Here is a 21,414-nt window from a genome sequence, read left to right as displayed (position 1 = left end):
TTCATATCAACCAATGGAAATGCGACCCTGGGATCCGTGCGTTCTGATTGGGCAGCACGAATGCCCGAATTCGGGGGGGATAGTCACCAATCAGAAAGGAGTGTAGCTCACACCGTATTTGCATAAGGGCTTCTATATAAGACGGGCAAGTGGCGCTTTGCTCGCTGTTACTTTCTCTTGTCCCCTGGGCGCGTTCCGAGTGTCTCCAGCATGCCTGAACCAGCCAAGTCGGCGCCGGCCCCGAAGAAGGGCTCCAAGAAGGCGGTGACCAAGGCGCAGAAGAAGGACGGCAAGAAGCGCAAGCGCAGCCGCAAGGAGAGCTACTCGGTGTACGTGTACAAGGTGCTGAAGCAGGTGCACCCCGACACCGGCATCTCGTCCAAGGCCATGGGCATCATGAACTCGTTCGTCAACGACATCTTCGAGCGCATCGCGGGCGAGGCGTCCCGCCTGGCGCACTACAACAAGCGCTCGACCATCACGTCCAGGGAGATCCAGACGGCCGTGCGCCTGCTGCTGCCCGGGGAGCTGGCCAAGCACGCCGTGTCCGAGGGCACCAAGGCCGTCACCAAGTACACCAGCTCCAAGTAAACTTGACAAGTTAAGAGTCCTGTCCTCCAACCCAAAGGCTCTTCTCAGAGCCACTTAACTTTTTTACCAAGAAAGAGCTGTTGCGCTTTGTCTTTTGAAAAGTCTCGGTGACTAGATCCCGGATCATTCTCTCCAGGAGCACCTTGAGCACCCCGCGGATCTCCTGTAAGTGAAGCCAAATGTCGGGCTTGGCAGTCCGTGCATGTTGTGCACCGCGTTATGGTGGTGCTTGCCATCACCCAGATCCAGTCACAGCCCCTCCTACTTTGCCACAGCTAGACTTGATGTTGAGGGTATAGACGGGAACACTAAAAACAAAAGTCAAACACTGGTGCACTCAAGAGGCAAGAGGCGTTTTGAACCCTTCAGACCAAATTGAAGACTAGAGCGCAGGCCCGAAAGCTTCACCGCTGGATTCTGCCCCCTTCCTCCTTGCAAGCAAAGGTGGAGGGAGGTACGTGTCTGGAGCTTGTCGTGGGGGAAGGCGAGGCGGACTTTGCGGTGCCCTTACAGGGATAGGAATGTCCTGTAGACTCCGGTATGAATATTTGAGGGAAGAAAAAGAAGTTAGTGGATAAGGACCTCCGCTTGCTACGGCACAGTCCTCTCTGACTCTCAAATTAAGCAAAACAGAAGTACCTTACCTGAGGTCATACAGAAAAAAAAAAAAAAAAAAAAAAGTGGGGTGAGTGGAATTTAAGCTTCCAAACTTTGAGTCCGTGCTTTTAGTAGGATCTACTGCCCGTTTTAGGTCATAATCCCCACCTTTGGGAGGCTGGAGAGCACAAATGAAACCCCAGAACAGGTCTTGGCTCTTACCAGTCATTCTTACACAACAATTAACTGATTCAAGTCTATCAGGCCTTAACTGTTCCCAGAGCCCAACTAAGTTCTTAGGGCCACCAGGGCCACTTCTAGGCTCTTGTGTCTTGCAGCACATTACATAAGGCATGGATCTTTGTATCTTTCCTCTAAAATGGGAATAAGTTGAAGATTACTTGGATAAATGTAAGGGAGCTTGCAGCTTTTAGTCCCTCGGTGTTCATTTGTTTTCTGCCCTTGTATCTTTTCATATGTATTAGAATCACATGAAATTATAAAAGTGAAGACACATTATTACAATAGGAAAGCATTTTGCTACAGGAAAGCAGTAAACCCATTATACTATGCCCCAAATTCTATGTATAATCCTCTGCCACCCTATTGCATCAAAGTATTGACAAAAAGCAATAATTTATTACTCTTCCCAGATTTTGAAATAAATCTGTGTAATAGTAGACCAACTCAAAGTGATCAGTTTAAGTTAACTATCTGTACTTTGCCTTCCAATAATCAGTGACTTCACCAGCAAATGAATGACACAGTGGATTTTAAAATGCTTTTCTTGCTACTCTTCCAAATCCAACTGTACCTCCTAAACCATTCTTCCAACCAATTAACTAATATTTTATTTAGCATTTACTATTCGTTACAGGCCGCTCATTGTATGTTGGCTTAGGGATGGGAATTCCTGAACTTTATTTCTCAGTTATCACTGGTGTTCCTGGAAATAGGTAAAACGTTCATTGAGGAAAATTTGGCAATATCTCTCAAAACAATGCATATATTTTGGGCACCTGGGTGGCTCAGTTGGTTAAGTGACTGCCTTCGGCTCAGCTCATGATCCTAGAGTCCTGGGATTGAGTCCCACATTAGGCTTCTAGCTCCATGGGGAGTCTGCTTCTCCCTCTGACCTCCCCTCTCATGCTCTCTCACTGTCTCTCTTTCTCTCAAATACATAAATAAAAAATCTTTAAAAATAATAATAATAAAAGACCCTCTCTCTTTAAAAAAAAAAAAAAAAAAGCATATATTTTTACACCCAGAAACACCACCTCTGGGGTGGCACCATGTACAAAATGGCATATTACAGGCTTTTGCAACAGTCTGGTTAGTAGAATAGATGACAAGGAGCAATCTGAGTGATCAAAAATGAAGGAATGAATTACAGGATATTATTCTGTCTGTTGGTAAGAACAATTGAGAATGTTCTTCGTAATAACAGCAGCTGGTGTTTATTGCTTACCAAATAATGTCCTAAAAGTTTGCTTAAATACATCCAATTACCAAATCTTTATAACAACCTGATGAGTTAAATTACTACTTGCCTGTTTTATAGATTATAAAATGGGGATTCAGAGAGGTTGAGTAAGTTTCCTGAGGTTGCACAGCTAATAAACAGTAAAAACATAATTTTTTAAAAAATCTGGCTTCTGAAGCCATATTTGCAACCACCGTGTATTATCAGCCTTCTCTGGGTATCGATATGGGATGATTTCCAAGATCTATTGGCAAGTGCAAAAAATACAGGATAGTATGCAGTAGAATTTTCTGCATGTATGTTTATACAATTGCAAAATATCTCTAGAAGGTTACTAGGTAAGCTGTCATGGGTGAAGGGAGGATCTTTTCAATGGTAACCCTTTTATGCTCTTAAATCATGTATGCATTGCCAATAAATGAATGAATGAATGGATAAATAAATAAATAAATAAATCTGAGAATCCCCCTGCTCAAATATTGAGAAAATAATATTAATAAATAAATACTTCAGTAAAGATGTGTGTGGAAAACCTCAGGAGCACTGGAGAGATAATATTCCCAGTGTGTATTGGGGGGTAGGGGGGTAGTACAAAACTGTTCTAGGCAGGTGAAGTAAGAAAGTGGGTGTCACATTCCAGGAGTTCGTAATAGTTGGCGGGACTAAAGTCTGCAAGGGTAGGCAGAAGGGAGCAGCCCAAGGGCCTGACCAAAGAGTCCAACAGAATTTTATACCCAGGGCTTCATTCAATACTAAGTGTGTGGTCCTTAAAATGATGAGAGGACCTCATGATAAAACAACTAGGTAGGAACTGTGAAGAGCTTATCAAGTAAGATTCTGAAATATGCCAAATTCTAGATGCCAATATAAGTGTTTGGTTTTTTAAGTGAAGCAGACTCTCAAATTATTTACTATCAATCCAGCATCTGTAGGATCTGGATCTCAAATTATTTACTATCAATCCAGCATCTGTAGGATTTCTTCACTCCATGAGCATGAAGGAGAGACAGAAAGCATCACCTGTCTGTTTTGGAAGCAGGGGAGGAATCTTACAAGTGTCTATTACAGGTTGAAGGGAAGACTTCATAATGCAACTTTGTTACTTTTGTAGCTTATGATCAAATAAGCCAGGGGATCAGAATGGCACACTGTGGGCGGATACAGGTCATGATCTGTGCAACAATGTCTACGAAGTCTCAGGAAACCCCTTACAAATCAAATCATACTCCTTTTTATCATACTCCTTTTTATTTAACTGAAAACAACCCAATGGCAGCTTCAAGCCCTGGCCCAGAACTCCATATCGGCCAGGCAGCATGGCAGGATCCCACAGGGCAGCCTTGAGTTCATATTTTATGTGAAGAAATAGAAAAGAGGTTGAAGAAGATTTCCTTTCAGACAAGACAATTGGGGCACCTAGCATCCTTTGATGGGGTTTTATCGTCTATTATCCGGGAGTCCTTTCGAGTGTGTTTATTGGCTTATTGTCAGTAAAAAGGGTCTTCTTTTTTTTTTTTTCTACATTTAGTAGAGAAACATTCCCCATCATTTTTCATGCAAGTTTTTTTTTTCTAAATTGGTTTCCTTTAACCTCCCATTTTCCTCTCTGAACTTACTCTTCAGTCTGTCTCAGAACATGCGAGCAAGACAGAAACCGTGACAAAGGCCAGAATAATCCACAGAGCTTGCGACCATGTGTAACACGAACATAATTCAGCATCACGCATTAAAGGAAGCAGAATATGCACATTATTGCAAATCCCAGTTATTAGTCACACAAATCACTGGAGGGCCCATAACTTTACCTCTGTGTGTAAAGAAAATTAATGGCTCTAATCATAAAATAGGACCGTCTGTTATACAGCAGACACTAGTCTAGCACTGAGGAAACCCAGTGAAAAAAAGTCGGTGAGATTTCTTGTTCTTGTGGCACATAGAGGGGAGGAGGGAGCCAGACAATCAGAAATAAATTAATAAAATCTAAACTATATCAACCCCTCGATGAAGTAGTTTGTATAAAATAAAGCAAGGAAGTGGGTAAGGAACTGGGAGTCCCAGCTTGAACTGGGAGACCCTTGCACAGGGTCTCGCTGGGGCACCAGCGCTGCATTGAGCGCTGACAGAGTCGCCATCTGGGGGAAGCTGCTCCGGGTGGAAGGAATTAGGGGGAAGTACCCCAGGCAGCTCCCTGCTTAGCATGTTCTGGAAACAGCAAGAGAGGACGGTGTGCTTGTAGCAAAGGGAGTAATGGGGTGAGAAGTTTTGCTTCACATGTCTGCCTGTTTCTCTGAGTTCAACTTAATGCCTGCCTTGAGCCTCAAAACTCAGAAGGTTTTTGCATAGTCGCAGGTAAGCTCTGCACAAAGAGAAAATGGCCCCATCTCCACCAGGATCTAGATCTAGGTAAGCAAATAACATTCTTATAAAACTCTCCCTAAAGAGGTGAATTCTAACAAGAATCTTGTTCCCAGCCATACATACCCCCAGCACCAAGACATCTGGAATGACACTGAGGGACTGATGTCCCAACAGATGGCTTTTTACTGCTTAATGGAATAATACATAGCGCTTAGAGGATGTGTTGGGGGGAGTTTTCATAACCTTAGTCATCTACTTCATATTTTCAACTTTTCCCATTTCATCCAACTCTTGCAGACCCCAAGGCTAACAATTATGTAAACAGTCCTCATTTTGGGAAGTCTATAACAAGATCGTAAACAGGCCCTAATAAAACATGAACCCTGATATTCATTAACAAATTATTTATGGTGACAAAAAAAATTGAGGACAGTCCTCTTGGGCAACACTGAGGGAGTAGATAGGGACAACTGCTGTTTCTAGAGGGGGGTTTTGGGGGGGTTACGGTGACTGCAGAGTAAGCGAGCCCAAACTTTGTTGCCATAAAACAAACATTTTGTTATATTCATGGATTCTGTGATCAGGATGCCTCTGGGATGTCTGGGGCCTCGGATGCAAGTTTTCCTGGACCAGGGTGGTTTTGGGGATAGGTGCTGAGGACTGGAATCATCTGCGGGCATCTTCAGTCACTTGTCTGTCATGTGACAGCCAGGCTGAGCCAGCTATAGGGTATGGGCTTCTTAACAGGATGGTGGCCTCACCGTGGTCAGACTTCTCATGTGGTGGCAGACCATTGCAAAGGTGATCTCCCAGGACACCCAAGCAGAAACTGGACCTCCCACCTCAGAATAAAAGTCAGAGTCCTAACAAGGCCCTACACTGTCCTACAAGTTGTGTGTCTGATGATTCGGGATAGAAGGGGACAAAGGTGGGAGCACGAATGTCACTGTTAGAAAAGGCCCCTGAAAACCAGATGAAATAGACAAGGTATGTTTACAAAATCTGCAGGGCCCTAGGGATAATTCTTTGTCTAGGATTCCTGAGAATCTCAGGACTTCCAGCCCCTCTGGTCCTGACCTGTAAAAGCCATTTGTGCCCCCATCCACGGAGAGGACTACAGCACTCACACGTTTTCAAAATAACCCTTCAAGGGGCGGTACGGTTTTGATTGGAAAAGCAGCGGGGTGGGGGGGGCTTGATTTTAGTAATTGACATTTAGCGCCTCCGTGATGCATATTTATCATAAGAGGTACCTGTTAGGAAACGGCCCCCGCCGGCCCCATGGTGTAATGGTTAGCACTCTGGACTTTGAATCCAGCGATCCGAGTTCAAATCTCGGTGGGACCTTCGTTGCTTTTCCTTTACAATTTCTTTTTCTTTTTCATTTTTCTTCCTGCTATCTCCCCTCTTAAAACTAACATTCCCCCCTCCCCTCTCTATCCCCTCGTAATCCAACCAATACAGCAGCCAGAACGAGCACTAATATAATCGGAAGGAAGTCTGAGCCCACAGACCAGGGGCAGAGAGCCGCGCAGGAAGCAGCCGCCAATCCTGGAACTGTGCGGGGACCCGGGGGTGGTGTCGGGGGAAGTGGGGGTGGGGGGTGGGGTAGGGGCAGTGTTTGGGACGTGTAACCTGAGAAGAGCGGGGGACCTGGCCTGGGAACGCAATCCCGGCGGCCTGGCCTCTCCCCGCGCGGCGCTCAGAGGATGGCGTTCAAGCCCACGGCCGAGCAGGTGCACTCGCCGTCCGCGGCCTTGCCCTCGGGCCACCCAGTCCCGCCGCAGCTGCCCTCGCCTTTTCGTGCTACCGCTGCTCTCGAGGGGGTCGCGCTGGGAGACTGTGCCCTCGCTCGTGCGGGCGGCCGCCGCTGGTGGCCCCGTAGAGGATTCTCACCCAGGACAAACCTTTCGGCTCTCGAGGGGCGGCTTGCTCCCTTCGGTGACCGCCGCCTTTACCTGCCCACACCTCCAGCCTCGCTGTCACTGTTCCTGCCACGCACCTACCCCCGCCCCCATAGCTTCTAGTCACCCGCCAGGGTGAACTGGTTTCTATTTTCCCAGTTTTGTCCTCCTCTCTGGCCTCTTGTTATGAGGTCCGGTTCTCTCCCCACTGCTCCTTTATTAACTTAGACCTTTATTCATTTATTAATTTAGACTATTTATTAATTAGACCATTATTAACTCAGCCCTTCTCCCTGAGGCCATCCTTGGCTCCCTTTATCTGGGCTTAAGTGCTTCCTCTGTGTCTCCTCAGGACCCCAAAACCCCCTTTTCATACTTGTCCTAATTGCTTGTTTAATAGGCCCTCCTCCAAGTTCAAGGCCTCACGTTCTCCAGCGAGAGGGCTTGGTCCTGGGGCCTGTTCGACGCTCCGCTCTCCGCCCCGCAGACCCCCCGCTGACACAGGAGCTCCCAAAGACGTGCTGAGCCCAGAGCCTTTCGCCTGTTCTGGTTAGATCATCCCAGAACCCAGAAGAGCTCTTGTCCCTGCTGGGTTCTCAGACGTTCTGCTCTGCTTCTTCCCAGATTTCCTCTGCCTCTTTTTCCTTTGATGACCCCTAGTCTCTGCCCACACTAAGAATGAGCTTGGCCCAAGACTGGAGCACCAGTCTCCTTGGAGATAAACATCAACCATGACTTTTTTAAAAAGTCATCTTTTAAATTTAATTTAATTTATTTTTTATTTTTGTATTTATTTGAGAAGGAGTGGGCAGGCAGGGCGCGGGAGAGTGGGGAGTGGAAGAGCAAAGGGGAAGCAGACTCCCTGCTGATTGGGGGGCCCAGACCAGGGGCTCAGTGCCCTGACAGGGAGATTATGACCTGATCCAAACCCAGCAGTCCAAGGCCCCAACCATGGCTTCTCTTAATGAGACCCCTCGGTAGCTAAAGGCAGGAGGGGTGGGCGTGGTGGGGGTGGACCATTGTAATTTGCATGTTTTGGGTGAAAATTCACCTCCGGAAAGAAAGGCTCCTTTCACTGCATTCCTGCCCAGTCATCCTGAGCTCTGCATGGGCCTAGTTTTGATTCCTGTTGGCTGCAAGGAGCCCAGTCTGCCAGGGGCCCAGCCTCTGGAAAGCACTAATTGCACGTTTGTGAGTAAGTTGAAGATTTTTTAGTGCTCCCCAGGAAGCAGGGTTTGGGGCTGAAGATGCCCTATTTCCTTCCTCAGGAAGGAGGCACTGGCTTCTGAACTGGGCCCTTCCTGGGCTCTTACTCGTGCCCCACCTTGGCTCCCATCACAGGCAACTGAGGGAGGGAAGGAGGCCCACGGGAGGAGACCACGAGCAGCACCGAAACCCCTGTTCGCTAAACGGAGAGCCGCGCTGCTCAAGTCGGGGCTGCCTTTAGAACCCCGCAGGGTCAAGGCCGTCGGAACTGCTCTTCCCTTTGGCGTTACAAGATGTGACCAAACTACTGTATTCATCGCTGACTAGTTTTGCGAAGGAAAGAGAAATCTGCTGATTTCTCAGCGCACGTTTAAGAGTATTTCCTTTGTGAGGACCTTTTCCTTATCTCTGCCAGGCTTTGACAGTTTGGACTCACCTGTGGAGGACTGTCACCCTCCTTCCTGGGGACCTCCTACCACCTCTCTGCAAACAACCGACCGACCTTGACCATCCTCCACCTGTCGTAGCTTGAGGAAGATTCCCAGCCTGGCTTTCCAGAACAGACCCAACTCTGCAGTAATTGCCACCCTGCAGAACTCCCGCTGCAAGGGGCTCCCGAGCGAGGCCTGGCTTTTGCAGGGGGAGTCCGCGTTGTCGGGGTGGGCTGCCCGCGTCTGCGGTGTTGCGGGCTGTTTCCTTTCGCTTCTCTTGGCTGCGCTTTACGCTCCACGTCCGCCAGGGGGCGCGCCGCCCTCGAAGCGCGGCTCCGAGCCCCGAGACCAGGGGGCAGCAGCCCCGCCCCGCGCAGGCCGGAAACTGCATTACCCCCCGCCCCCCGCGGTCCCGCTGCCACAGGCTCCTGGAAGGGCACGTGCAGCCCCGCGCGCGGAGGAAGTGGCCGCGGCCCTCGCTCGCTCGCACGCCGAGTGCTGTCGCGGGAGACCCGGGGCCGGACGGCACCCCGCGTGCTGCGAGACGCGCCCCTCCGCACACACACGCGCATTCCCGCGGGCCGCGCGGGTTTGACAGGGGGCGCCCAGGCGAGTGCGGGCGACGCGCGCGGCAGCTGGCGCCGGGCCTGGACGGGAGTTCGGGGGCCTCCCCTGCGCGCGCTTTCCGTCCGGGCGGAGGACGCGAGGCTGGGCGCTGCTGCGGGAGCGCTCCCGAGGGCCCCTCCCCGCGACCCGAGGTGCGCCAGGGCCGCGGGGATCCTCCTCCCCCGGCCCCCAGTGCCCTCAGCCACACACGGGTATCCCCGCCACCCAGGTGCCCCCGCGACCCTCCTCCCGCCCCAGTCCTTGCGCGAACAGACCCCCCACCCCGGGCTTTGCTGAGACCCTCCCTCCGGCGGTCCGCGGGCTCCGCCGCCTCCGCAGTTAGGACGGTCGTTGGTGGAAGGAGCAGAGTCTGAGGAAGCAGCGTGAGGACCCCAGGGCTCTGCCCCAGGTGTGTCCCCAGTAAAGGAGCGACAGTGGTGTCCCACCTCAGGGCGGCCGTGAGCCTGAGGTGCGGAACACGACGAAACCCCCGTCCCGGGGCCCGCACCTCGGGGACGGTCGGTCTCCGTCACGGCCTCTCCTGTTCTGCGGCGAGAACCACTTCCCACCCCGCGAGGGCGGGAATTCGGGGCTGGCGGGGGCGCGCCTGACGTGTGGAGTCGGGGCTCTGCGTGACACTCTGGTGCAGAAGGTGCGCGACAGGTGCCGGTCCACAGCGCCCCAGAGCAGGAAAACGCGGCGCGCTTCTGAGCACCTTTCAGCCGGCGGGGGCGGGGGCTTGGGGAGGAAAAACTCTGTCCTTTATGAATCAGAGAGGGGGACCTAACAGGTGGGCCCCATGGTGTAATGGTCAGCACTCTGGACTCTGAATCCAGCGATCCGAGTTCAAGTCTCGGTGGGACCTCGATCTGAGACTTTTATCCATGTCCTGATCATTCCCCTGACTTTACCAAACCCTTTCCTTTCCAGCCCCTAGAAATTGGCATCCACAGACCCGTGACCTGAATGGGGGAATCCCAACCCTTTTATTAAGTTCCAATACAATTTTCTTTTTCATATACTGAATACTTATGAAAAAATATACAATCACTTTTTATTGATCGCAAAGACAACTCAAACCAGAAGAAAAACACTTAAAATAGAATTAAAAACACTTGAAATGACTAAAAATCTCAATTTTTATGTTTTTCTGCTTTAGACTAGTATGATAGGGTAATTAATCACAGCCTTTAAGCATATAAATGCAACATTTGGGGACCTAATTCTGTGACAGTTACAGAATAGAAATGCTTTTAAAAGAGAAAGAAAAATTCGTGAACGTTTTTCAACTGTTCAATAAAAGCATGCCATATTTTTTAAATTGAGGTATAATTAATACATAACATTACTTTCAGGTGTACAACATAATAATTTGATATATGTATTGTAAAATGATCACAATAAATCTGGTAACATAGTTACATTTTTTTTTTTACTTGTGATGAGAACTTTTCAGATCTCCTCCCTTATCAACTTTCAAATCTGCAAATCAGTATTATTTAGGACAGTCACCATGATGTACATTACCTCCCCAGGACTTATTTCTCTTGTAACGAAAACTTTGTACCTTTGAACCCTGGTTCTTGCCTTTTGCCATCTTCTGCCTCCACAGCCACCAACTGGTTCTCTGTATCTATGAGCTCTTTTGTTTGTTTTTCTGCTAGATTCCACATTCAAATGAACTCATATGGTATTTGCCTTTCTCTGTCCTACTTTTTTCACCAAATATATTTTTAGAGAATGCTAATGCATATCAAATCGTTAGAGCTTTTAGTTTCCAATGGACAAAATCCAATCGCTAACAGGACTCTTTCTTCATGTCCAAATTTTACCATATGCTAGCAGTTACATTCGTTGGAGTAATTTAAATTTATGAGGAAACCTTTTAGAAGACCACTGGAACAAACATGGAGTTTGTCACCTTCCCTTTCTCTCTTCCAGGGATAAGATTTGCCTCCCCTTTGAAATGAGCAAAAAGGGAATTATACAATCATTTGGGGAGAGAGGTGGAAAATATCACACATTCCTAGAAATCAGATACAGTGTCAGTGTTGGATTTTATTAAATGGCCTGCACTTCCTTTCTGAGGCCATCTCCCCATCCAGACGCAGGGAAATCAAAAACACTTAGCAGAGGATGGTTTCGATCCATCGACTTCTGGGTTATGGGCCCAGCACGCTTCCGCTGCGCCACTCTGCTCCACTGAGAGTATGCTTACTCTTATTATTTATCATGGGAAGGATCAGACCCTTGCCAGTTTGATTCACACCTCTTTCACTTCCCTCTCCAGCCTTGGCCTCCACAGGACCGCCTCCTCCTGGAAGTCGGCGGGAACCTCCGGGAGCCGCTCTGCGCCCGGCCCCCGCACCCCTGCGGGCTAGGAGGCGCGAAGAAGTCCGGCTTCCCGACCCCCGGAGCGACTGGGATAGAGGGGTCTGGGGAGCGGACCGCGCGGTTCCTGCGGTTTCTGCCTCTGCCTTGGGCTTGGAGCCAAGGCCGTACCTACGGCCGGTGCCCACGGCCAGTGCCCTCCGGCCCCCGGCACCCGCTGACCCTGCGCGCCTTCCTCTGCTCCATCACCAGCTCCTGCACCTGCCTTTGCAAGGGTCTTTCCGCCTTCACCGAAGCCCTGTGGGCAGAGCCCCAGGGCACTCAGGGTGTCCGTTACTGAGGAAGGGGAGGGAAAATCATTTTCTCTCTACCCTTGGAAGCCCTTGGCTGGAAACTCTGTCACAAGAGAGCAGCAAAAGAAAAACACAAGTTTATTAACACTTATACCTCCTGGGTGCCTGGGAGAGACCCGCGGGAAAGGAGCCCCTCCCCCATGTGGGCTGGAAGGAAATCCGGTACCACCGTCCCCTAAGGACAAGAGAGGAACGTGTGTGCAGGAACAGGAGAAAGCTGAGGGATTCCCGTGCACAAGAGGGATCCCCAGCAACACAGATCCAGCCCCCCACTCCAGGTGACCCAGGACCACAAGATATGGGGGCCTGGCATTTGCCATCTAGGGATGAGCCTCAGCAGCTTATCTTGTAACCCAGCCCCTGCTCCCTGAGGCCCACAAGGCCCTTGCCCCTCTCTCCGGGAGCTGGAGGCCTTGGGAGACCAAGGAGGCTGCCCACCAGGTACCTAGACACAATCTCCTTCCTGGATTCCTTTTGCGGTGTTCTTCCATCATTCCTGCAGGATTTCGTCGTCGGCATCCTCTGCGAGGTACTTCTATTCAATCTTTCAAGGCCTGTCTATGACAATGTACTCCTTCTACTCTTGTTCCTCTGAGAAAGTCTTTTTCTCCTGCACCTTGAAGGGTAGTGTCATTGTAATAGATTCCACACACGTAGCTGTTTCTCTCAATGCTTTCAATATTTGACTCCACTCTTGGTGCTTGGATGGTTTCTGAGGAGAAGGCCGCCAGCATTCTTATCCCGGCTCCCCTCCAGGCAAGGCCTTCCCACCTCCTTCATCAAACCACCATAAAAGCCCTCGACTTTAGCCTCATCTTTGAGTCTGCCTTCCTCAGGAAGGTCCACGCCCTGTAAAACGTACATAAATGTGTGTGTGTTCCTCCCATTCATCTGTCTCTGAGTCTCATTTCCACACCCAGCCAGGGACCCTAAGAGGGGAAAGAAAAATGTTCCCTTCCCTGAAAGCTCTTGGTACATTAATCATTTCCTGGTCTGATGACTCCAAAAATTTCCCCTAAGAATCTAACTCTCGGGCGTTCTCTGTCTCTAAAACTTGTGTTTTTGTCTTTCAGCATGACTTGTCACTTTTCTGAAAGCCAAACACGAGTGCTGGTGAAAGGAGCTGAGGTCAACAGGCCTCCCACTTCCCCCCATGGGTGGGCACAGAAGGGGCTGGGAGTACCCACCCCTCAGGTCTGTTGGGCTCTGGCGGACAGTCTTCCCCACGCACAGGCCTTGTTAGGGAGAATGACGGCTTTGAGGGTATATTTAAATGGTCATTATTGCCCTCCCAGGAGGGGTGGGGGGAGAGTGTGGGAAGGGATTTTGTTCTCCAGTCTTCACTGGGAGAACCTGGTAGGACTCCCAAGGGTAAAAGTCACACAAGTGTGGGGGCTTCTGTAGGAGTGGCTGCTTCTGGTTTTTGACTTCATGCTTGTCCACAGGAAACCTCCAGCAACTCCTGGTTGACCTGTTCCTCCCTCATACTGGTTCCGGGGTGGTTTCCACAACAGTGAGCTGGGATGCCTCCCAATGCGGTTGACCCTGTTGACCGCAGTTCTTTGACGGAGCTAAGAAAAGTTGTTAATTTTCAGTTTGTTTAGCTATTTTGTCATTCCGAGGACAGGAGCGACAACTTCTAAACAGTTGATGTGCAGGATGGGAAACAAGAAGTCGTCCAGTTCAGTTTTATCGAAGATATGTGCATTGCTTGGGTGAGTCTCAATCATTCTTACCTCTAAATTAATGACCCTTGGCATAACTATGGAGTGCATTAATTAAATGGATGAGTTACAATGAGACCCTTAGTGGTTTCTGAGCACTACGTATCTGCCCATCTATGTTGTTTAGTAATAAATATTTAATTTATGGTTTCTGGATTCAGTAAGTTTTCAGGAGGAAGGGCATGGGGGTGGGGGCTGTTGGTGCTCAAGACCAGCCAAGTAACTAGACTGTGCCTATAAGAGCAGCACATTATAAGACCCCTTCACCAGAAGCAGACTTTGTACTTCCCAGTAACGATGCAGGTAGGCTGGGTCTGAGGACCCCTGGGGGGGGGGTGTCCCACAGGACAATCAAGAGGGTCCTTCACACAGGATAGAAATCAAACATGAGCCAGAGAAAGTGAAAACGCAGTCTGGAGAGACAGGGTAAGCATCAGACCATACTCAGATAAAGCAGAGATGTTGCAATTATGAGACCCTGAATTTAAAACAACTATGATAACTATGTTAGGAGCTCATGGATAAAGTAGACAACAGGCAAGAACAGGGGGGCAATAGAAGCAGAGAGAGGGAAATGCTACAAAAGGGTCAAAAAGAATGCTGGAGGTCAAAAGCACTGTTACAGAAATGAGAAGCATCTCAGATGGGCTTATTGGCAGATCGGACATGGCCAAGCAAAGAACCTCTGAGCACGAGAACATCTCAATAGAAACTCCTGAAACTGAGAAGCAAAGTGGGAAAGACCAAAGAAAAGAGAACAGAATATCCAAGAACAGTGATATATAAAAGACATTACATAGGCATAATGGAACAGAAACGATATTTAAACAGAAAGAACAGAAAAAAATATTTGAAACAACAATGACTGAAGAAATTTCCCAGATGAATGTCAGACACCAAATTACAGACCCAGGAAGCCCACAGAGCACCAACCAGGAAAAATGCCAAAAAATTACACGCAGATGCATCATTTTCAAACTACAGAATAAGGAAGATAAAGAAAAAAGAATTGCTGAGAGCTGCTAGAGGGAAAACAATTACCTACAGAGGATCAAAGGTGAAACTTTTCAGAAACCAGGCAAGCAAGGGAAATGAAGTGTTTAGTGTTGAGAGAAAAACCCACCAATCCAGACGTCTGCATCCTGTGAAATTATCCCTAAAAAGTGAAGAGGAGAGGACACAAATTAGTGATATCAGAATTGGAAGAGGGGACAGCACTACAGATCCCATGCATATTAAAAGGATAATAAATGACTGATATGAACAACCTTTATGCCCACGTTATGGATAACCTAGATGAAATGGACCAGCTGACATTGTGAAGACAAAATTTGCCGAAACTCACACAAGAAGCAATAATCTGAACAGGCCTATATGTATTTAAATAATAGAATCAAAAACTAATAACATTCCAAAACAGAAATTTCAGGTGCAGAAAAGTTCACGGTGAATTCTGCCAAACATTTAAGGAAGAAATTATACCAATTCTCTATGATCTCTTTCAAAAGGCAGAAGCAGAGGGAATGCTTCAAAACTTACTCTATGGGGCCAGCGTTACCCTAATGCCAATATCAAACAGACATTACAGGAAAAGATGACTACAGACCATCGTCTCTTACGAACACAGATATAAAAATCCTCAGCAACATAAGAGCAAATCTCATCCAGCAGCGTATAAAAAGAGTATCCCATGGCCCAGTGGAATTGATTCCAGGTGTGCAAGGCTGGTTCAACACCGAAAATCAAACCAACAGGCTAAGCGAGAAAAAGTACATGACCAGACCAAAAGATGTAGAAAAAGCAGTCAACAAAATCCAACCGCCTTTCATGATAAGGACTCCCAGCAAATGTCTGTACTTTGTGCTCCGTTTTGCTGTGAATCGGAAGCAGCTCTTCAAAACAAAACAATTAAAACATAAATAAATACCTATGTTAGAAAAGAAAGTGGTTTCTGTTTGTGGGATTTGGGGAAAGGAATTGCAGTTTTGAATTTCCGGCTAGGCAGGGAAGAGATGAGAGCCATGCCTGGGAGTCTGGCGGAGAGAGGGGGCCTTAATTAGGGCCCCAGGAGGACTGGAGAGCGGAGGCCACTCCAGAGTCTGAAGGCAAAGCCTGCAGAGCGCGGTCGGCATTTCCACGCTGGGCGAGCGGCTGGGAAGGAACTCCGAGGGATGCAGGAGTCACATGCAAGCTTGGTGAGCGCCGGGGTGTTTGCGAGCATTCTGGTGCCGGCCGCGGTTTGAGCAGAAGGCGCGCAGAGCTTCAGCCCTTAACACACCTGGGAGCTGGAGAGCTCCTAGCCGGGGCGCGCTGCTCCTTTGGGGCCCGTTTGCTGCCGCAGCTGCGGTGGAGTCGGTAACAGCCCCCCGCGGTTGCAGGAACCAGCGCCGGTGCCTGCGGAAGGAGTGCGCGTCCAGAGTGCAGGAGCGCGCAGGAGGGTTTCCGTAGTGTAGTGGTCGTCACGTTCGCCTCACACGCGAAAGGTCCCCGGTTCGAAACCGGGCGGAAACACACCTTCCCGCCCCCGGCGGCGGGTTAGCTTTTCCTTCCCTTTCACAATTAGATCGCGCGTTTCCTGGACACCTTTCACGCCAGCATCCCAGTCAAACCTACCCATGAAACAACAATGACTTGCTGTGTGGAATCGAACCCAAGTTACAGAGTCCCAGGAATAGGGACAAGGTGTGTGCCCTAGAGCCAAGGCCAGGTGACATTTACTGGGACTTAGAAGGAAGAGTTATTTGAGGAAAGAACATGAGCGAGAAATATAGTGTTGGAAAGAAAAATCTTCAACCAAGTGTATTTTCACAGGTTTTGTTTGTAGAGTGTAACATTCCCGCATCAGTACCTTCTTCAAGCTCTCTGCAAGTACTCGGTATCATGGACCATCGCCTGGGATTTCATTCCACTTTCAGGTGTCCTTTAAAATCCAGTCTTTGGGCAAAAAAATATTGCACTCCCAGAGACGACTGGCTTCCTGGTTCCCAACCTGGGCATTTGTCCCAGGCCAGACCCTTGATTCAATGCTCTGCGGTGGCTGGTTGGAAATCTCAGAACTTATGAACAAAAAGTCCTGCGTTCTCATTTTGCACTGGGACCACAAGTAGTGTAACAAGTTCTTCTCCAAGAAGATCACAAAGGGAACAATCATCCAAGTTCAGTGTTCCTTACAGGGAGGAGGGGGAAGCTGAGAAGAAGGCCACCCTCTGCTTGACAAGAAATGTGCAGGTCACTGAGGGTGAGAGGGTGCGTTTGTAGACTATGGTAACACTTGAAGACACACCCTAGAATATCAAAAGATAAAGATCCACTAAAGCATTAACACTTTATTCTAGGGTTTGACGATTTTTTCCAGCCGTTTCTTTTCATCTGAGTCCTTCAGGACTCACTTGACTCCCGTCTCTTGTTACAACTTTCTTGTTTTCCCATGAGTTTCCTTTCTGTATATTTCAGCACTAAGCGTTCTTACTCCTTCAAGATTCCAACACGTGGCTCTATTTTTCAAAATATTCAAGGACGTCTTAGAGAATGCAGAATCATGGGAGAAGGAGAGATTGTTATCACAGCACTCAATTTATACAATATGCACATTTTATCTCTTTTTTGCCTTCTCTTCGAATTATATTCAAAACAAAATGTGAAGGGAGACTGCACGTTTCTTAGGAAATGTGGAGCGTAGCTACAAAAGTTTAAAATTAAGAAACTATAGCTCGTCTAGTTCATAGCATAGACTTTGCTAATTCATGGGACTAATTCTCCAGCTCCTTTACAAAGTGCCTCAGACAGGTAGACTGGCCATCTTTGGCTTCAATAAGCTATAACCCCAAGTTTGCATAAAACCACAAAGGGAAAGGCCCTGCTGGGATTTGAACCCAGGATCTCCTGTTTACTAGACAGGCGCTTTAACCAACTAAGCCACAGAGCCTCACAGTCTGTCCTTCCATCTCACTTATTGTTTTAAAATTTCACACTTTAATCTGTGTTCTTATTTCAGCAATTTCTTTAGGATTTAGCAAGAAAGTGAACCTAGACTCCAGTCAGAACCAAAGAAGAACACTCCCTCTGTGGAACAAGAACTGCACTGAGAAGCCCAAATTGCTTGGCACTGAGACCCTTAGGACCAGCCAGGAGCCTGCCCTTCCAACTCTGTGGGTGACCGATGGGAGAAATAAGACCCTGGATTTGACCCCTATGCCCCCTAACTTTTGACCTCCGATGATGCTGTCTCCTCCACAGGCAAAAATACACTCCCTCCCTCTCAGTCGGATTCCTTTGTGAAATCCAGGATGGCGTCATCCAAATTAGGGGAAGGCTCAGGTGAAGTTCCTCAGGTGGAAAAGCTCAAGCCAGATTCTTCGTAAGTGGAATATCTGTGGACTGAAGGTCCAAGTCCCCCGTCTTCACAGACCGGCATCGGAGGCAGAGGCTAAACACCATCCACACTCCCGTTCAAAGAGAACAAAACCAGGGGACACACCGAGTCCCAGCAGTTCCAGAGGCCAGTGGGCACAGGATGCCACTTGACTGCAACTCAGTTGTGCTGGCTGGGAACTGTCCTCCGGACTCCTGGCTGCTCCGTCCCACTCATCCGTCCTGTTCATACGGCATTTCTTTTACTGAGACTTTGTCCCAAACTTTGCTCGTTTCGTGCTGTCCTCTGGCTTTTTGAGTCCGCACCGTCAGCGTTCAGTCACCATGCTCCTGACACCCCTGCGATGTCATGAACATTGCTGGAGTGGATTCCTTTAGACCTGGAGTCGGCAGACGATGACCCCAGGCCACATCTGGCCAGCTGCCCGTTTTTATAAAGTTTTCTGGGAACACAGCCACACTTACTTTCTCATATTTTCTGTGGCTGCTTTCCTGATGCAGCAGCAGATGTGAGTCATGTCGACAGACAAGCCTAAAATATTTGCCATCCGGCCCCCTCAAGAAAAAGTGTTCCAACCTCCGTATTAAACAAAAACTGCGTTTGCAAACCTGGGAACAGGAGTCCCTTGTCTACCTTGGCTTCCGATACAGCTGCTGGCGGGGCGCACCCCCAGATTTTGTGGGTTTGTGAATGGGACACGTAGGACATGTCCTGAAGACCCTTAGAGGTTTGTTGTTCTGCTGAGAGACCACCTTAGCTCACCTGGCCTTGCCAACAAAAGATTTTCCAATCACACCTTTGGCTGCTGGCGGGGCTCTGGACTTAACATTTGCCTGAAAGGCATCTCTTAATTTCGGTGTTGGTTTTCATCTGCAGCAGCGGGGAGTAAGAAACAGCTTTCTCTTTCAAGCCCTTTCAGCTTGGGCTCATTGGTATTTAACTGTTCTTCCCTTAGCTTAAAGCTCTCATCTCACATTTTACCATAAACGGCGAGAAAGGCTGAGCCGGCTGTCATCACTCTGGCCGGAAATCTCTTTAGCGACACGAGCCAGCGTGGAGGTGTCCGTTCTACGACAGTGCGGGCGACGGTGTGGATGAATTATCTGCTGCTCCATTAAGAAAACTTTTTCTTCCAAGTTCAGGTAACATTTTCCCTGGGAGCCCTGTGTCCCACCTGGTTAGGATGGGTCCAAACCTAAGGTTCTGCATTTGTTCAGAACCCCCAACCCCCGCAATGTGCCTTAAATCACAAGGAGGGGGGACCGGAGCCTAAAAACTGCCACTAGGCACCAAGCTAAAACCTGTCAGGCCCATCGCTTCTCTTTCCTTTCTGTCAGGGACCAAGGTCCTGTGGTGACAGCGAGGGTCAGAAAATGGTTATTCACGGATGTGTGTCTGCCATCCTGGCTGTATCCGGGACAGGGCAACTCCGACCCTGGCCAGGGGTCACAGGTGAAGGGATTCACAGGTGGAGGGAGGCGTCCTCGGCATGCAGAGCTCTCCTGCAACAGCGCTAGGATTTTCAGTTCCATCCGTGTTGCTCCAAGGTTGCAAACTATCACCACAGCATAAATGTGCATGCATGTACACTGCCCAATAATGAAAATCAAAGTTCCCTCCAATTTCACAAGGCCACACCCAGTGCTGTGGCTGACATCCTTCCATGTGCCCTGTCACGGCGGGATCTGAGGGGTGGGGAGGGCGGGGAAAGATCCAGAAGCAGGAGCAGAATGGCTCCGTGCTTCACGGAGACATTTTTCACTTGTGTAAGTTCTCCAGGACGACATCCCTCGATGTCAAACCTCTCCAGTAGGCTATGGGTGCTCTTTCCTTCCCAGTCCTACGATAGCGGGTTTTACTCAGTTTTTACTCTTGCCAATCAAATGGTGGTAGAGTATCATCTCTTTTTACCTATTATTTCTGTGGTGATAAATGATTTTGGAGATTTTTGCACAAGATTTGTTGGTCTTCCTAGATCTCTCTCCCCTAAATTGCTTGTCCTATCCTTGGCCCATGTCCTTGTGATCTCGCTGCTTGTCATGGCTTCTTGCTATGATATCTTCTCTCTCTTCATCTCCCCCCACCTATCTGGGGACAATTTAAATATATTCTCCCATGATATCACATTTATCTATGTTTCTATTATGTCCTTTATTTTACATATTTTTCATTTTAATGGAAGCAAATGCTAGAATATATTTCTTTGTTGTTTGTGCTCTTGAAGTTTTTAAAGGTTTTCCTCAAATAAATAAATAAATAATAATAAATAAAACTTCTTCTCTGCTCACAGCACATGATGATATTCTCCCACATATACTTCAAGTAGCTTTATTTTTTACTTTCACACCTAAGAATTAGACAGGACTGGGATATTTTGGAAAGCTCTGTGTGTGTCCATACCTGATGGAGTCTCTCTGATCTGTCTTGTGTGGAAGCCTGCAGTGACATCCAGTCCCGTCCCCCACCCAGTTCTCACCCCAGCACTGAGGGATCTGGGTTTCCTTCAGGGCTTGGGAGGTACAGGACTCGTCCAGGCGATGTCTCCTTTCTAGGAGTTGAACGTTGATCTGGCCAGAGACAGAACCCAGAGCGGGACCACCGAGCGCATACGCAGGTCATTCCTTGCCCGGGAATTTATGAGGCAAAGAGAAAGATCTGGATGGGGACTCAGTCGGTCTGAACATTCAGCATGAAGGATGGACTTCCACATCAACTGACATTCTGGGAAGAGCTACCTTCAGACCCTCTGCTTGTCTTATACCCCTGACATAACCCCCTCATACCGGGGTGCCTTCCCTCAGCGACTGGAGAGCCCCTGTCACACATGAGGTGTTCTGTATTATTATATAAATTTATTACATTGCAGCCTGTGCGCCAGAATATAATTTCAGCGACCCCATATGTCCCATTTGGGAGCTGCTTTCATGTCCTTAAATTCCCCAGGACCTCTTTTCGTGCCTTTGACTGAGGGTAGTCAGCAGACAGATGACGTTAGTTAGATGAGGGTGCTGAATGGAATTTGGATTCTTGGGGTCCCTCTATATCAGAGTTGGGGGGTATGGGGGTCTTACTGTCTTTGCAGCCCGCATTGAGCTTACTGTGCTCCTTTGTGGACATACTGGGTGTCGCTGGAAGTGTCTTGTAATTAAAATCAAAGTCACAAAATCCAGCTGCCTCTGTGTCCACTAGGGATTTCCAAATGTCTCCCCAGGGCGAGCTCGTGTTCACTTTCTGTCCCCTGGGGCACAGCCCTACAGCCTCCAGCGCTCGGGGGCGTCTGCAGGGGAGGTGGACGAGAGCAGGAGCCCTGGTTTCTTCCGGCAAAATCCGGGCCACGCCTGCAGGCGACAGAGGGAGCAGGTGCACCTTCCTCACTCTCTGCCCCTCCCCCACGCGTTTTTCTTCTCGTATCAAAAGACACAAAAAACATCGGTTTCTCTACAACACAGGCGGTGATC

The 21,414-nt window shown here is 48.6% G+C and overlaps 1 protein-coding gene, 1 long non-coding RNA gene and 4 other non-coding genes across 7 annotated transcripts; 5 read left to right on the top strand and 1 right to left on the bottom strand.

The window, feature by feature from the left end:
* Positions 1–170: 170 nt before the first annotated feature.
* LOC131833032 (histone H2B type 1-C/E/F/G/I) lies at positions 171–649 on the top strand. Its single transcript, XM_059176281.1, has one exon. The coding sequence runs from the start codon at positions 211–213 to the stop codon at positions 589–591; it is 381 nt and encodes a 126-aa protein (XP_059032264.1). The 5' UTR covers positions 171–210; the 3' UTR covers positions 592–649.
* Positions 650–6,304: 5,655 nt separating this feature from the next.
* Positions 6,305–6,376, top strand: TRNAQ-UUG (transfer RNA glutamine (anticodon UUG)). The gene has a single exon. It is a non-coding gene; the product is annotated as a tRNA-Gln (tRNA).
* A 2,729-nt stretch (positions 6,377–9,105) lies between these two features.
* On the top strand, positions 9,106–20,221 carry LOC131833059 (uncharacterized). 2 transcript variants are annotated; one of them, XR_009354282.1, is made up of 4 exons: positions 9,106–12,389; positions 12,934–13,054; positions 13,306–13,575; positions 17,579–20,221. It is a non-coding gene; the product is annotated as an uncharacterized LOC131833059 (long non-coding RNA). The 2 variants fall into 2 exon arrangements; XR_009354281.1 differs by having other exon boundaries at positions 12,934–13,575.
* On the top strand, positions 9,970–10,041 carry TRNAQ-CUG (transfer RNA glutamine (anticodon CUG)). Its single transcript has one exon. It is a non-coding gene; the product is annotated as a tRNA-Gln (tRNA).
* Positions 16,023–16,095, top strand: TRNAV-CAC (transfer RNA valine (anticodon CAC)). The gene has a single exon. It is a non-coding gene; the product is annotated as a tRNA-Val (tRNA).
* On the bottom strand, positions 17,436–17,509 carry TRNAT-AGU (transfer RNA threonine (anticodon AGU)). Its single transcript has one exon. It is a non-coding gene; the product is annotated as a tRNA-Thr (tRNA).
* Positions 20,222–21,414: the final 1,193 nt, after the last annotated feature.

The sequence above is a fragment of the Mustela lutreola genome, chromosome 6 (genome assembly GCF_030435805.1).
Source record: "Mustela lutreola isolate mMusLut2 chromosome 6, mMusLut2.pri, whole genome shotgun sequence".
NCBI classification, from domain to species: Eukaryota; Metazoa; Chordata; class Mammalia; order Carnivora; family Mustelidae; genus Mustela; species Mustela lutreola.
This window is presented reverse-complemented; position numbering and strand designations above follow the sequence as displayed.

Bases quoted from the DNA above. Each gene is read 5' to 3' on its own strand.
- LOC131833032 (XM_059176281.1), top strand. From the start codon at position 211: ATGCCTGAACCAGCCAAGTCGGCGCCGGCCCCGAAGAAGGGCTCCAAG.